The sequence below is a fragment of the Neofelis nebulosa genome, chromosome 6 (assembly GCF_028018385.1).
Source record: "Neofelis nebulosa isolate mNeoNeb1 chromosome 6, mNeoNeb1.pri, whole genome shotgun sequence".
Lineage (NCBI taxonomy): Eukaryota > Metazoa > Chordata > Mammalia > Carnivora > Felidae > Neofelis > Neofelis nebulosa.
Window position 1 is genome coordinate 127088343 of NC_080787.1, and position 15288 is coordinate 127103630.

Genomic DNA, 15288 nt, shown 5'->3' on the forward strand with positions numbered 1-15288 from the left:
TAACCGACTCGTATATCATAGTTGGCGATTAAATGAATTTTCTATATTACTGATTTTATAAAGGAAGAGAAGAGTCTAAGCTTTGTTAAAAGTCTATGCTAGCATTTCCTTTCCAATTTTATTTCATATTTACCAACTGCCAAGTGTACTTCAGGCACCTAAAATATTGGCAGTGCTAAGTTGCTTGGCAAGAAACGTCAAGCCAACTATTCTTGTCATAACTCACGTGCAAGATACAACATTGTTCTCTAATTTCACTAGATCAAGCCAAGCAACTTGTACCCCAACCGTGCTCTGCAACTAATTATACACACAGACACACATAAAGTTTTAAAGCTAGACTCCCTACCCCTTCCAATTGCCTACAAACCTTTTCTTCCTCTGACGGCATATAAACAGTAAACACTGGGCCAATCAGTATATCTGGGAAACTGTCCAGGACTTAATTTTGAAAAACTAAAATCCTATCGCCCATACCGACAAGTATCTGAATTTTCACTCAATCAACCAAAGCTAGGTTCCCAAGACCCAATTCCTAAAAATCTAGAAATTGTTGTCTTGGTGGCGCTAACAAATAGCAAATGCATGAATGCGACTCAAAAATAAGTACAAATGTTACGTAAAGTATAATTCATAAACGTTGTTTAGAACCTTCAAAGGTAGCCCAGATTTCACCTTTTGTGATTTTTTTGTATATACCACAATACAGATATTGTTCTGAATCAACAGTGTATCCAATACATGCCTGCCTTTATTATCTAAATGAAATTTTGTCTGTTTATTATTCTCATTCTGGCGCATCCATTCAATAACCTGGCATTAAGGTTGACTATTTTCTGTCAACCAAGGGCCATATATCCTAGGCACCAACAATAAGCAAGTAGCACAATTTTATTATGAACTATAGGCCTAAAGAATATTACGTTGAAAATGCTTCTGGCATATTTTAACGATCTAAAATAGCCTACTTTTTTTTTTCACAAAATGAAAAAACTAATACAAGAGAATTTACATATTGATCAAATTCCACGACTAGAAAAACAATATATAAGAAAAAAGGCTCCAAGTCTCAGGCAATAAGTCTACTTCCATAAAAGTCAGTATAAAAAAATTCTTCTTCATTAAAGAATTCTAAACACTCCCTTGGAATTCAATTTAATTAGATTTTTATCAATATTTACAAAAGATCTTAAAGGTGTTTAATAAAATCTGGGAATTTACCTAAATAATTTTCAGTATGATACTGATTTCATAGAAAAATAAAGTAGAGAGCCTAACTCATAGTTTACAGGTGTGTAAGACTTTTATTTCCAATGCATTCTCACACCTGTTATAGTAGTAATAAACATCAGTCTCATGTGCACTGTTCAGTGAAATCACCCACATTATGAAGTCCTCAAAAATATTCTCTTGGGTGTTTTACTTACTTACTACGTAGAGCACCACTGTGCATCTGATAGGTTCCCAATAATTCTTTATTAAATTGTTGAATTTGGTGTAAGATCATAAAAGGCAAAAATTACACTATCTTAGCCTAATTTTGTGCGGACCTTAGAATGAAATCTTGCAGATTTTAAGCAGTCAATAAATGATTGCTGATGAGAAGACTGTAACAATGGGATTAACCATAATTTAAATGTTTTCAAATAGTTTATTTCTGAGAGAGACAAGAGCAGAATTACAAATGAATGGACTCTGGAATCAGTCTTAGGTTCAAACCTGGGTTCTGCCCCTGAGTGGCCATGTGACACGGGGCAAGGTGATAATCCTTGCAGGGTCTCAGTTTTCCCATATCTAAAATCAATCCCCTGATGCTGTTTGCCTCATAAAGCTTTTTTTTTTTTTTCAACGTTTTTTATTTATTTTTGGGACAGACAGAGACAGAGCATGAACGGGGGAGGGGCAGAGAGAGAGGGAGACACAGAATCAGAAACAGGCTCCAGGCTCTGAGCCATCAGCCCAGAGCCTGACGCGGGGCTCGAACTCACGGACCGCGAGATCGTGACCTGGCTGAAGTCGGACGTCCAACCGACTGTGCCACCCAGGCGCCCCTCATAAAGCTTTTTAAAATTGAAAATGATCCAGCATGTGGTGACTGACAGCACCCGGTACAATATACCACATGATGTTCATTTGGGTATGACTTGCCTTAAATTACAAGACCAAAGTGAACTATTTGGCCTGTGGAATTCTACAGCGATTTTCCAGCCCTCTAAAATATTATAAGGATTTTTTTCCCTCCAAAAACTAAACCCATTTGGAGCAGTCTACATGACTGAAGTTCACATTAGTAACGATGACGATTTCCTAACAGGAGAGGGAAGCTGGGTTTGCAGACACTGCAGGCATCACACTGGTGTATTTGTGACATGGTTCTGGCCACAGGGTGTGTACCTCTTTTCACATCCGAAACCTAGGTGACTGACACCCTAATATACAATTTTTACATGTTTCCTGGCCTGAAATAACTATGATTAGGAGCCTTAGGTTAAAAGGGGGATTCTGAGGCTTTCGCAGGGCAATCACAGCTTCAGATGGCAGAGCAGCTGAGAAGAGAAGAGAACAGACCCTTGAGAAAACCACAGGCATCGAGCCTGCTGAGAATGACCAACCTTCTGTGAAAAAAAGTTGTCAAAGACTTGGAAATGGGTAAAAGAGAACACTGGGTATCCTTTCAGTGGAGGGCTGGCTTTGTACAGCCCATTCGCTGGGAACGATCTGATTTTTTTTAATGATCATTTATTTTTGAGAGACAGAGAGACAGAGCTTGAACAGGGGAGGGGCAGAGAGAGGGGGGGACAAAGAATCTGAAGCAGGCTCCAGGCTTTGATCTGTCAGCATTGAGCCTGACGTGGGGCTTGAACTCACTAGCCATGAGATCATGACCTCAGTCGAAGTCAGACGTTTAACCAACTGAGCCACCCAGGCACCCCGGAACTATCTGATTTTAAAAGGATGTGCACCTTTGATTGTCCTGCTGGTCATGAGAGTACATTTTACAATGTTTTTGGGATAAACATTAAATTGTGCAAAACTGATAGCAATGAGAATAATTCTTGTCCACAGCAATGTAAAGTGATTCCTGTTTGATAGAGATACAATTGATTTCCATTCTGTAGAAAAATAACTCCCAACATTTACACTTACTGATTTGCCTTACAGAACACTAGTCAGTTTTGCGTCTATTAGCAAATTCATTTCAGCATTCCTGACTCCGTGTGTGTGTGTGTGTGTGCAAGCATAATATACACTCTTCAAAGTCTCCTTTAACTGACTTTAATATCTTACTGGTTTTCTCATTAAATAATGAGTTAATTAAATATTTAACATAGATTTACATTTGCAGAAAGCCACGATTTCAGATTTTTGAAAATCATAATTTAGTACTTCTGATGAAGAAAGCGTTTTTCCCAGGAAGTGAAATTTATGTGGCAGAAAGAGGCTTTTAGTTTTGTCCAGAATGATCTGTTTCTTTAAAAGGGAGCAAAAGAGAAGTGAAACAAATGTCAAAACGTTTTAACAGCTATTGTATTTAGGTAATGAATGAATGAGTGTAAACTATTTTATGTACTTTCTTTATGACTGAAATGTTTCGTAACTTAATATTTTTAAATATTTTGTAAAAAGTAGTTGGAGGGTGCGTGGGTGGCTCAGTCAGTTAAACGTCCAACTCTTGATTTCGGCTCAGGTCATGATCTCAGGGTTCATGGGATCCAACCCCATGTCAGGCCCCTTGCTGAGAGGGAGGAGCCTGGGATTCTTTCTCCCTCTTTGCCCCTCTCCCACTCATTCTCTCTCTCTCTCTCTCTCTCTCTCTCTCTCTCTCTCTCTCTCTCTCTCTCTCTCTCTCTCTCACACACACACACACACACACACACACACAATAAATAAACATTAAAAAAAAAAAAAGAACTGGGGCTCCTGGGTGGCGCAGTCGGTTAAGCGTCCGACTTCAGCCAGGTCACGATCTCGCGGTCTGTGAGTTCGAGCCCCGCGTCAGGCTCTGGGCTGATGGCTCGGAGCCTGGAGCCTGTTTCCGATTCTGTGTCTCCCTCTCTCTCTGCCCCTCCCCCGTTCATGCTCTGTCTCTCTCTGTCCCAAAAATAAATTAAAAACGTTGAAAAAAAAATTAAAAAAAAAAAAAAAAAAAGAACTAGTTGGGTGGAAAGAATGGGAGTGCACGTAACTCCTGACTTCTTTAGCATCAGTTTTTTCCCATGGAAACAGATACATGTGATAAGCTTCTATTTTTCTGCAGATCTACGCCTGCTTCTCTTTCATGACTCTTCATGCATCCATCACAGTAAGAGGCATATCAAAGGCAACTGATAAGTGCTTATGGAATTGAATTACTGAGAATACATGCTCTAACATTAGAGGAAAGTGACTCAAACTCAGGAGGCAGAATTTCTTAGGGAACCACAGAAAGAAACTCTCCCCAGGCTAAGTTGTAAACCAAGCTCTTGGGTTCCCTCGAGAGAAAGGCTTGTTTTGGTCTACCCCTTGGCAGTCCTTCTGATGAACCATGTCCAGAAAATAGCCTACAATTTGCCTGGAGACAGCCCATTTATAGCTCCAGTCCAAGCAACTGGCAACCAGGACTCAGCCCAGGCTAGAAGCTCCCTCTTTGGTACTCATAGAGAAATGTCAAAGGGAGCTTTCTGATGGGCTATTTTATAAGATGATTAACTAGAAGTCACTGAAATTTGTTAGCAAGAGGAGACCAGAAGTCAAGTCTCGAGTCTCATGACCATGACTCTTCCTCATAATAATCCTACCACCATGGACTGAGATGTTAGCGCTGATCCTCTTAAATAGCAAATGTGCTTGGAAATGCTTTTCATGCAGGGGATAGTGTGACATAGTGGAAAAACCACCTCAATCTAGAAGTCAGAAGACCTGAGTTCAACTCCTACTCAGCCATTTGATTTATTCTGGCCAAATCACATACCCTCTCAAAGGAAGCGCTTCCTCAACTGTAAAATATAGATAGTTACTTGGCCACATCTATTTATTTTATAGAGCTAATAAGATTAGCAAAAGAGGATGACATTGCACAGGACAACATATATTTATATTATCATTCTGATCTAGCCAAATAAAATCACCCGCACCCCAACATAACCAAACTATAAATTGAAAAATTCCTAGCTGAAGGTAAAAGCATGGCCCCTGTTCAGCAGGAACCACACTCCTTGTCCTGGCTGCCCTGGCTGTAAGCTGATATTTATCACAATAAACACATGTAAAACCTTGGGTTGTGAGTAACGTGTTATGCGAGTTTTCCACAAGATGAGCAAACATTTCTAATAAATTTTAACTCGATAAACAAGCGATGTCTCATAACACTAGTACGTGATGCCAAATGTCACATGATCACAACTGAGCCAATGGTTCTTGAAATTCACTTTGTTATACAAGTGCTTTGGATTACAAGCATGTTTCTGGGATGAATTACGCTCGCAAACCAAGGCTTTACTGTATTAGAAAAATTAATTGTGACACAAAGACGTATTTGCCATGTAATAGTCTGGGTTTACTTCTTCTTTTTTTTTTTTTTTTTTTTTTTTTTAATTTTTTTTTTCAACGTTTTTTATTTATTTTTGGGACAGACAGAGACAGAGCATGAACGGGGGAGGGGCAGAGAGAGAGGGAGACACAGAATCGGAAACAGGCTCCAGGCTCTGAGCCATCAGCCCAGAGCCTGACGCGGGGCTCGAACTCACGGACCGCGAGATCGTGACCTGGCTGAAGTCGGACGCTTAACCGACTGCGCCACCCAGGCGCCCCTGGGTTTACTTCTTCTTAGATGACTTTTTTTTATTATTTAAAAAAAATTTTTTTTAATGTTTTTATTTATTTTTGAGACAGAGAGAGACAGAGCATGAGCAGGGGAGGGGCAGAGAGAGAGGGAGACACAGAATCTGAAACAGGCTCCAGGCTCTGAGCGGTCAGCACAGAGCCTGACGTAGGGCTCGAACTCATGGACTGTGAGATCATGACCTGAGCTGAAGTCGGACACTTAACCGACTGAGCCACCCAGGCGCCCCCTCCTTCGATGACTTTTTAATAAGAAATAGGGGTAACCAAGATTTCTAAAGGAGAATGAAATCTTTGGCTTAGGCAAATACCTGGTTTGACATGGTTTGGAGTCAAAGAACACATGGCCTGAAGTTCATGGATATTCACTCGGGTGGCTCTCCTAGGAGTTCTTAGAGGCAACTAAAAGTGTTGGAGAATAGTGATATAATTGGCCACAACCATTTTAAGAGACTTGCTGTACAAAGAAATATAACTTCCTTTCTGTATGAATCATGTACCAAAGGCAACTGCTTTCCTCATTGCTGATGACCTACCATAACAGAAAATGTTTGCTTGTAATGGAATGTTTTCTGTCACCTTGTGCAACCTGTGGCATTTAAGTGACACAGATCAGCTCTGCTATGAATTTTAGTAGGAGATGCTGTTAACATTTAAATTTTCTCTTCTCCCTTCTGTCTCCCCTAAGAAAATTACCACGATGTAGCCTGCATTATGTATCTCTTGGTTTTTGTTTTCTTTTGAAAAAAAAAACACACACACTATAAAATAAAACTTACATAAGATGCAAGTACTCACTTTAAAAAATTTTTGGAATAATTAGATAAGACCTTAAGAATCAGCACTGTCTTATACCCTTTCTCCTTTTCCAACAATCTGGCACATATTTTGATCAGTTCCTTTAACTAACATCACCAGCCAGAGAGAAAAGCTAATACACTAAAACAGCTAAGGAAACCAATGTATTAGTATCGCCAGTGGATTTTTTAAGTTTTACAATTTTGCTTTGCTTTCCTTTTTTGTTCTTATATACCGCTAATAAAATTTACTAATTTAATTTTGCTCCCTGATAATAATGGTATCTTTCTTAAATACGGCCTGTCTCCCCACTTACCTATATCCAAATTACGGGACGACAAGGCTGTTTTCAAGAAGCACCCTTCCCAAGGCTGTGGGTTCCGGATTTCTTCCCGCCATCCACAGAGCTGTGGGTTCCTGCAACACTGCTCCCCCGCCCCTCCATTTACCACACTCTCAACTTCCATCTCAGCCCACGCAGAGTGGAGTGGGGTCTGAAGGGACTACTTGGGGCAACAACTTGGAAAGCAGAAACAACTGATACCTGTTGGTGGAGATTTGCACATTCATTGGGCTTTGCGCGTGTCAATCCCCCACTGCTTCACAAAGAAGCCCTGAACCAATTTTGTCCTACAAACCTGAAACGGGAACTGAACGGGCCTCTACCCAGGCCTCTGAAACAGGAAGCAGGGGACAGTCCCTGTAGCCACCAGAGGGGAACTGACCTGTAGCAGAAAACTCCCAGAAGCCTGGCGGGAGCCGGCGCCACTGGTGAGACAAGGCTACACTGTGCACTTATAATTAGGCTTCACCTAGAGGTGCAACCCACTCAAACTACCAACTGATGAATGTCTCAAGCAGACCAAAGGTGAGGAAAGAAATCAGGATCCCAAGAACCTGGAAAGCAGGGCAGTCACGACAATCGGCAGTTGACAACGTGGGGTAAGAAATGAGTGCTCTAAAAACATTTATTTTTGTGCTTCGGGATTTTCTTTTTAACTTTACTTTTTTCCAATTTTCTAGTAATACCCTTTTTGGAAAATTACAACTGACCAGTCATCCAAAAACAAAACAAAACAAAACAAAAGAGGAAGCCTGGGGCTCTGCATTCATAGTGGGCAGTCAGCAACTGTCCTAGTAATATGCCAGCAAAAAGTTAAAAGCCCAGAGAACAGCCATGTATGGAGCACCACCGGGATTTTTTTTTAAAATACCTTCTTAACCAGAGGTTTTCCTTATGAGTTTGTCTCTGTTTGCTCTACTGATAGTTTTGCTAAGGCTTATTTCTTGCACAGAGAAGCAGTGACTTAGTATGAAGGGACTAAAAGGTGGTTTAGATCAGAGGTTGCCAAAACATTGCTCTGTTGATTGGTAACATCAAGTTTTCACTCATCCTTGGGGAAATGGAGAAAGAAGAATAATAGTGAGTTTTCTCATACATTTACTATATGTAAAGAACTGTTCTTTATTCTAAGGTTATGCCTTTCCTAATTGAATACAAAAATGTCTTTTCTTTTTAAGAAATCGTGGCAATAAGTGACTGGTTGCCGAGTTTTCTGTCCTTCTCTATTCAATATCCTTACTTGGGAACATTAAAGGTCGACAAACACATGTCAGTTTTCCAATTTTTTTTAACTAGTCCGTGGGAACCACTATTTAAGAAATGCACTGACAGGGCAGAGCCAGCTTCAGATCTTCTGTCTCCCTGTCTCTGCCCCTCCCCCCATCTGTGTCTCTCAAAAACAGTAAAACATAAAAATTAATTATATATAAAAAAGAAATACAGATTTCACCCTCTCCCTCAAAGTATAGGAGGCTATATATACCAAAGCATCCCTGGATTTAAAAGTAGAAAATGCAGAAGTGGGCTAGAAGACTTCTCAGTCTGGGATAGACAGGAGACAAAGGTTGTGTTTGTTTTGTTTTGGTTTTTTTTTTTTTTTTTTTTTAATTTTTTTTTTTCAACGTTTTTTATTTATTTTTGGGACAGAGAGAGACAGAGCATGAACGGGGGAGGGGCAGAGAGAGAGGGAGACACAGAATCGGAAACAGGCTCCAGGCTCCAAGCCGTCAGCCCAGAGCCTGACGCGGGGCTCGAACTCACGGACCGTGAGATCGTGACCTGGCTGAAGTCGGACGCTTAACCGACTGCGCCACCCAGGCGCCCCTGTTTTGCTTTTTATCAAATAAGACTGGAAGTCTTGCTGGGAGCAAGTGGAACCAAAGCCCAGAAACTTCAGATGCCTCTCCAATGACATAACCTAAATGGGTAACTTTCATCCTGACCCGAGCAAAGCAGAAACATAATACACATGAGAATATAAAAACCAAGTCTTACCATTTCAACCAGCATGTGTTTCCTTTCTGTTTTCCATGAGTACTACAGGGTGAAGGGCTGAGGAAGAGACTGCCATCTGCAGTAAGCCTGGTGAGGACCCCGGTGGATGAGGGAGTGAAAAGCCCTGAGCAGAGCAATGGTCCTGGGTCTCACATCAACAGGACATTGAGAGCCATAATTATAAGGTCAGGAGGGCGAGAAGCTTGAAAGAGGTGAAAGTGTTAATGAATGCATCCCCTGCTGGCATTACTTCTTGGCCAAGTCACCAAGGGTCAAGTCCCCTACTCAGTCTCCCTCCTCTCCCTGCAGCCTTCCAAGCCTTCCTTTGTCCTCTAGGTCACCATATTGCCTCCTCTCATCCTCACCAATCCAAAGAGATGTTCCTACATCTGGCCAGATGCTACCAGAAACTAGATGAAAGCAAAAGTGACTGGGTCTAACATAAGGAAAGGTATGTTCAAAGTCCCAGTTTTCAGTCCTAGGAACATAATTTTCCAGAATGTTTCAAGTGGTGGGTAGGTTTTGGGGTGTCTGGATGGCTCAGTTAGTTAAGCATCCGACTCTGGCTCAGGTCATAATCTCACAGTTTGTGGGTTCGAGCCCCACGTCGGGCTCTGTGGTGAAAGCTCAGAGCCTGGAGCCTGCTTCAGATTCTGTGTCTCCCTCTCTCTCTGCCCCTCCTCCTCTCAAGGTCTGTCTCTCTCTGTCTCAAAAATAAGAAATAATTCTTCTTTAAGAAAAAGTAAAAAGTAACGTGGTGAGTGGGTTTCATGTTTCAAGTACACTGAGTTAACAAGGCTTCTCACAGGCTAGTCCCAGAATCTAAGCAACACCTCTAAGCCTGTTTCTAAACAAAGTGTGCTCCCGGTTCCAAGCGGCAACTTTACGTCATTTCACCTGAATGAACGAATATAATCTCTTTATGGTTCAGTTTCCTTACAATCAAAAAGGGGGGAACAATAAAGCCTACTCTAGCTATACTTCACAGAACTGATGTTCATTAAAAAAAATTTTTTTGAGATGCTGTCAGATGGAACTGTCTACCTGAACGGAGTAGCTCTGTATCACTAATGTATCATTGCTATCTCTTCACTTTTATAGAAACTGACTGCCTACAATGCAGGGGGCTGGGAAGGGGTGTTGTTAGCTTGCCATTTGCCATCTGTGAGTAATAGTCTCATACACGTAAATATGACGATTTTCACAAAAGCTTCGGTAGAACATTAGTTTCCTCTCAGAACAGGAATGAAAGAGAGAATGACAAGTGTAGTCAAAGAACGAACTAGATTATGGTTAAACAATAATCAAATAGGGAAAAGCTTCAACTGCCATCTATTCTTTAAAAAGACCCTGGTACACACAGATAGGGAGAAGCTGATAAAAATGTAACCCAGCTTTAAGTTCTTGTCCAGTCCAGTAAACTGAGCTGTTCCAAGTTAAGTAGCCCTTATTCACCCTTCCAACTCAGTTCAGCTGTCACCTCTGAACCTGCCCTCCCCCTAGTTTGACTCTAGAATGTCTCCTGGGACCCAAGGCATTCTGTAAGGATCTTCGCAGAGGCCTGCTGCAGCCAGACTTGATGTCTGCCCTTTCCACTCACCCTGAACTCCTTGAGGGGCCGAGGACATGATATATACAAGCAGTTGATTCACCTCTAAGGACTGAAATAAGTCATTTGGTATTAATGTAATTTATGTATATAAATGTATGTATTTATATGTAACGTATAATGTAATTCATTTTGTATTAATTTAATTTTAAAGTACAGAATTTAACAGAGCAATTATTCTAACCTTCCACTCTTTTTGGAGATTTAAAAAAAAACTTGTAACATTTATTTATTTTTTAATGTTTATTTATTTTTTGAGGTGAGGGGGCACTAGTGGAGAAGGGGTAGAGAGAGAAGGACAGAATCTGAAGCAGGCCCCAGAGGCTCTGGGCTGTCAGCACAGAAGCCGACACAGGCTCTAACTCACCAACCAAGAGATCATGACCTGAGCCAAAGTCAGACGCTTAACCAACTGAGCCACCCAGGTGTCCCTATTCATTTAGTTTTGAGAGAGAGAGAAAGAGTCTGAGCAGGGGAGGGACAGAGAAAGAAACAGAGAGACAGAGTCTAAAGCAGGCTCTGGGCTCCGAGCTGTCAGCAAAGGGCCCAATGCGGAGGCTGAAGCCATGAACCATAAGATCATGACCTGAGCCAGAGTTGGACGCTTAACCAACTGGGCCACCCAGCATCCCACTTTGCTCCAAATTACAGAAGAACCAAAGGCCAGAATCCAGATCTGGACACTCTTGTTCTGATGCTCTGTCCCAGCATACCATGCTGCCCTACCTTTGCAAACTCGAGGGATTAAATGGGGGAATCTTAGAAATGTAGTTCTGGGCTCCTGGGTAGCTCAGTCAGCTGAGTGACCGACTGCGACTCAGGTCATGATTTCACGTTTTGAGTTTGAGCCCCACACTGGGCTCTCTGCTGTCAGGGCAGGATCCCCTGACCCCTCTCTCTCCACCCTCCCCTCCTTGTGCTCTCTCCCTCAAAGATAAATACACATCTAAAAAAATACTTAAAAAAAAGAAGAAAGAAAGAAATTTAGTTCGATTTTCCCCTCCACATCAGACCCTTGTCAAGCCTACAGGCTTTCGGAGGAGATGAAGGGCTCTGTTCATAATTCCACACTTTGGAGAAGAGCCAGGATGAAAACTCAGATCTAACTTGAGGGACTCTGCTCTTCTGAGTATATCTTGGGGATTCAATTTCCAAATGAAGGTAGTAAATGTAGGCAGAACAAAAGATAGCATGGCACAGGGGCCAAAAATCTTGCCAGGCCTGTTTCTGTACAGCTTGCAACCTGAGAATGGTTTTTTTTTTTTTTTACGTTTTTAAATGGTTGAAAAATAATTGAAAGAATACTTATTTTGTGAAGTAAATGAAATTGAAATCTCAGGATTCACTAATAAAATTTTACTGGAACCCAGCCACAATCACTTGTTTAGGTACTGAGCTGGCTGCTGTCGTAACAACTACAGAGTTGAGTAGCTGTGAGAGAGACCTCCCGCAAAGTCTAAAATATTTGCCATCTGGCCCTTTACAGAAAAACGTGTCCCTGGTGGAGGAGGAGTAAGTGCTCTCTCAGAAATCAGAAGACAAGTTCGACCACCCTCAGACTCTTGGCAGCTCTCAGCTGAGAAAGACAAAGGGTTTGGCCAAAATTGCTACCGTCATCATTCTGTCACATCTTCGGTGCGAATGAGAGGGCTCAGAGTTCATGTCACGCACACGGGAAAGGGTGAAACTGGGGCCTGTCCAGGTTGAATGAAGCAGCAGATGAGATAGAGCTGGCTTGGAAACATAGGTCTTCCCACAGGGTGTCCTCCTCACTATTCCACACTGCCCTTGGATGGCTTGTGAGGTCCCTGGCAGCTCTCCATCACATGATTCCAAGATAGGGAGCTTCCTTTGACCCTGGGAGTAAATCAGCCCAGCTAAATGGGGGCAGCAAGGGCAAAGATGACCTTCAAGAGTCAGCCACCTGAAGTAGACTCCTGCATTGACCAGTTACCACCTCTGAGTCCAGGCCAGTCATGGAGCCCTTGGTTTTCTCCTCTAAGAAGGATAGGAAGTATTTCCTTCTCAGGCTTGTTTGCAGAATTTAGCAAGATACAGTTCAAGTGTCGGTTCCCTTGTAATCTTCCTCTCTCCCTTTCCCACAAACAGTATTTGGAGAATAAACAGTAAGTGAGCCTTGTTAGGAAACTTTCTTTCAAATTAGCTTAGAGTTTAAGATTTTTTTTTTTTTACAGAGTCTTATAAAAAATACTGAATCTATCTGTGCAATAAAAATAGGCTCAGTATTTGCTTGGGTGTTTTCCTCACATATCTTTCAGTTCTTTGAAGCTTCTTCCAAATTATAAGCCAAAAATAAGAGTGCTGTAATTTTTAGAAAAAGTTACGTGTATGCAATTTTTATAGCAAGTCAAAGAACTAAGCTATAATACATCATACTCATGTTCAGTTATGAAGACCAAGACTGTAAAAAAAAAATACCAGCACCAGAAAGCCCTAGTTTATTTAGTCTGGTTTCCTTAACATGAAGTTCTTCTTGTTCTTAAAATATTCAGCTTTGGCTGAATTCCAAAGCTGACATAAGCCTACTTCAGGTGTTTTGAAGAGACTAAAGAGAATCAGAACTGAAAGCAAAATTGGAGAATAAAACCTTTTATGTGATCACAAATGCAAGAACCTTATTGTTTGAAACCACCATTAAATCAAATTTTCCGCCCACACTTACAAAAATAAATATGTATATATTTTCATATTTGGTTGCGCAGGGTACTGAAGGTTAATTTCAATAGCATGTTACTATTCCTAACATTAGCCAATAGATAGCTAATTGCATCAGTCACTGGAACTGCAATGACACTTTCTGAAATCGGTGATAGGTTGAGAAGATTTTTATGGACTTTTTATGGATTATGCTAGCGATCACTTTAACAGCCAAGCTAATCTTAGTTATGAAAATAGCATATAGAATTTTAAACAGTGTTAAATTATGTACTTTCCAGCCCATCATGGTGTATATGCGGTAATGAAAAAAAAAAATCCTCTCAAAAGATACCACATAAGTTTAGTGCAAGCTACAAGCTTATGGCTTTTGGAAGTAATTCCTTGGAAGTTCAAATTGGTAAGACTGGAACATTCAAGCCACTAAACTTGTTAAAGTAAAATGACTTGGGAAGATCACGACACGTCATGCAAATTCGTATGGATACACTCTGTGAGCAGCGGGCTGCGTGGTTTCTGTACTCCCAAAACTACACAGAAAGAAACAAATGAGAGCGTCATCTAAAAGTCACAGGTATATATAGAAGGAAAATATGGGCCAAAAGTAACAGAAGAGAAACCAGGACACCAAATGCTGAAGGCCTGATTGGAGTAATATCTCGCCCTGTTGAAGAACTTAAAAGTTCTTTATTAGGACCGCAGGGACCCAGAGCTCCAGCGCGGGCCAGTGGGTGAGCCTGGCACAAACACACAGGATCTTGCACCAGCACCCACTCTCTCCCAGAAGCGGCGAGCTCTAGGAGCGGTCACGCAGCGCCGCTCGCTGCCCTTAAGGTGGGGCAAGAAGTAAGTAAGTAGGAAGCACGCTTGGAGCCCAGTAAAACGTTTCCCCCCCTGCTGCGGCCAGGGAAAACGTGGCACCTGGCCGTGGAAGACGGGGAAGGGGTTGCACACGCACCTGCATTGTAGAAACGATCCAGCACCGCGGTTTCCCCAAAGTCCAGTTTACCAAAATGCACGGTCTCCAGGGTGGCGCCCACCGTCTCGCACGCCTCCCGCAGGCTCTGCAGGGCCTCGCTCTCGGCCATCACCAGCTGCCCCTGGCTCGCTTCGTTGATCACATACGCCACCGTGGTCCGTCGGCCGCCTCCGCCACCAGAGTTGCCCCGGCACCGGGTGGCGCTGCTCCCAGAGGTGGCAGCGGGACACCCGGTGCCCGGGGCGGCGGCACTCTCCACGTTCCAGAAGCTGCCCGGCGGCGGCGGTGGTAGCTGGCTCTCCTCGCCCTCGGCCGCCGCCGCCGCTGCTCCCCTCCGGCAGCTGCCGCCCTCAGCCAAGGGTGGCACGGAGAAAGTGATGCCCTCGCCCGCCTCCACGCTCATCTCTCCCGGCCGGGCTGCGGCGGCGTCCCCCGCCCAGCCGCACCGTCTGGCCAGCCACAGCTCGGGGCTGCTCCGTGCGCGCCGGGCTAAGCAGCTGCCATCGCGAGTCGCGCCTTCCGCGCCGCGCCGCCGCCTCCTCTCAGGCGCCCTTTCCCCCGAAGGGACGCCGCTGCCCGGCGGCGGCTCGCCCCTCCTCGGCGCCTCCGTGGCCGCGCCGCTCGTCCGAGGCAGGGTGTAGAGTACAAGGGGTGGGGACGCCAGGTTGAGCGGGAAGGGACAGCGCTTCCTTCTCTTGGCGGGCAGACAAGTCGGCTCGCAAACCTGCGCCGCGGTGCAGCTCAAGGGCGCCGCGCTCGGGGTGCGGTGCGCCCTGGCCACCGGGCGCGCGGCCCCGGCTCCTTTGGTGCCGGGCGCTGGGAGGAGCCGGGGAGGGTGCCCGCTGGGTGGGGAGCTACCTGGCCAGCACCTCACGGGCGGGCAGGCTCTCCAGGCTGCGTCCCGGAACAGCAGCAGCCGCAGCCGCAAGGACCCGCCTCCCTCCTCGGCGGCAGCTCCCCTTCATCTGCTCTATTTCCTCCTCCTCCCCTGGCCTCGTTTCTCCACCGAGCGCGCCGGAGCCGCTGCGTCCGAGCGCCAACCTCGCCGCGGGAGTCTCTCCGCTCTTT

At 43.8% G+C, this 15288-nt stretch overlaps 1 protein-coding gene and 1 long non-coding RNA gene across 5 annotated transcripts in view; one reads left to right on the forward strand and one right to left on the reverse strand.

Annotated features, from left to right (window-relative positions):
• MAP3K5 (mitogen-activated protein kinase kinase kinase 5) overlaps positions 1–14721 on the reverse strand; it is a 207460-nt gene extending 192739 nt beyond the window's left edge. For 2 of the 3 annotated variants that reach the window (XM_058735399.1, XM_058735398.1), the window contains exon 1: positions 14200–14721. In XM_058735399.1, the coding sequence (XP_058591382.1) occupies positions 14200–14623 (424 nt within the window). In that variant the 5' untranslated portion in view covers positions 14624–14721. Of the gene's footprint in view, positions 1–6934; positions 7356–14199 lie in introns of those variants that run through there. The other variant, XM_058735401.1, reaches the window with a different exon arrangement.
• On the forward strand, positions 7340–13230 carry LOC131514913 (uncharacterized). Of its 2 annotated transcripts, XR_009263331.1 has the most exons (4): positions 7340–7560; positions 9005–9141; positions 9293–9407; positions 12052–13230. It is a non-coding gene; the product is annotated as an uncharacterized LOC131514913 (long non-coding RNA). The 2 variants fall into 2 exon arrangements; XR_009263332.1 differs by lacking the exons at positions 7340–7560; positions 12052–13230 and having other exon boundaries at positions 8963–9141.
• Positions 14722–15288: the final 567 nt, after the last annotated feature.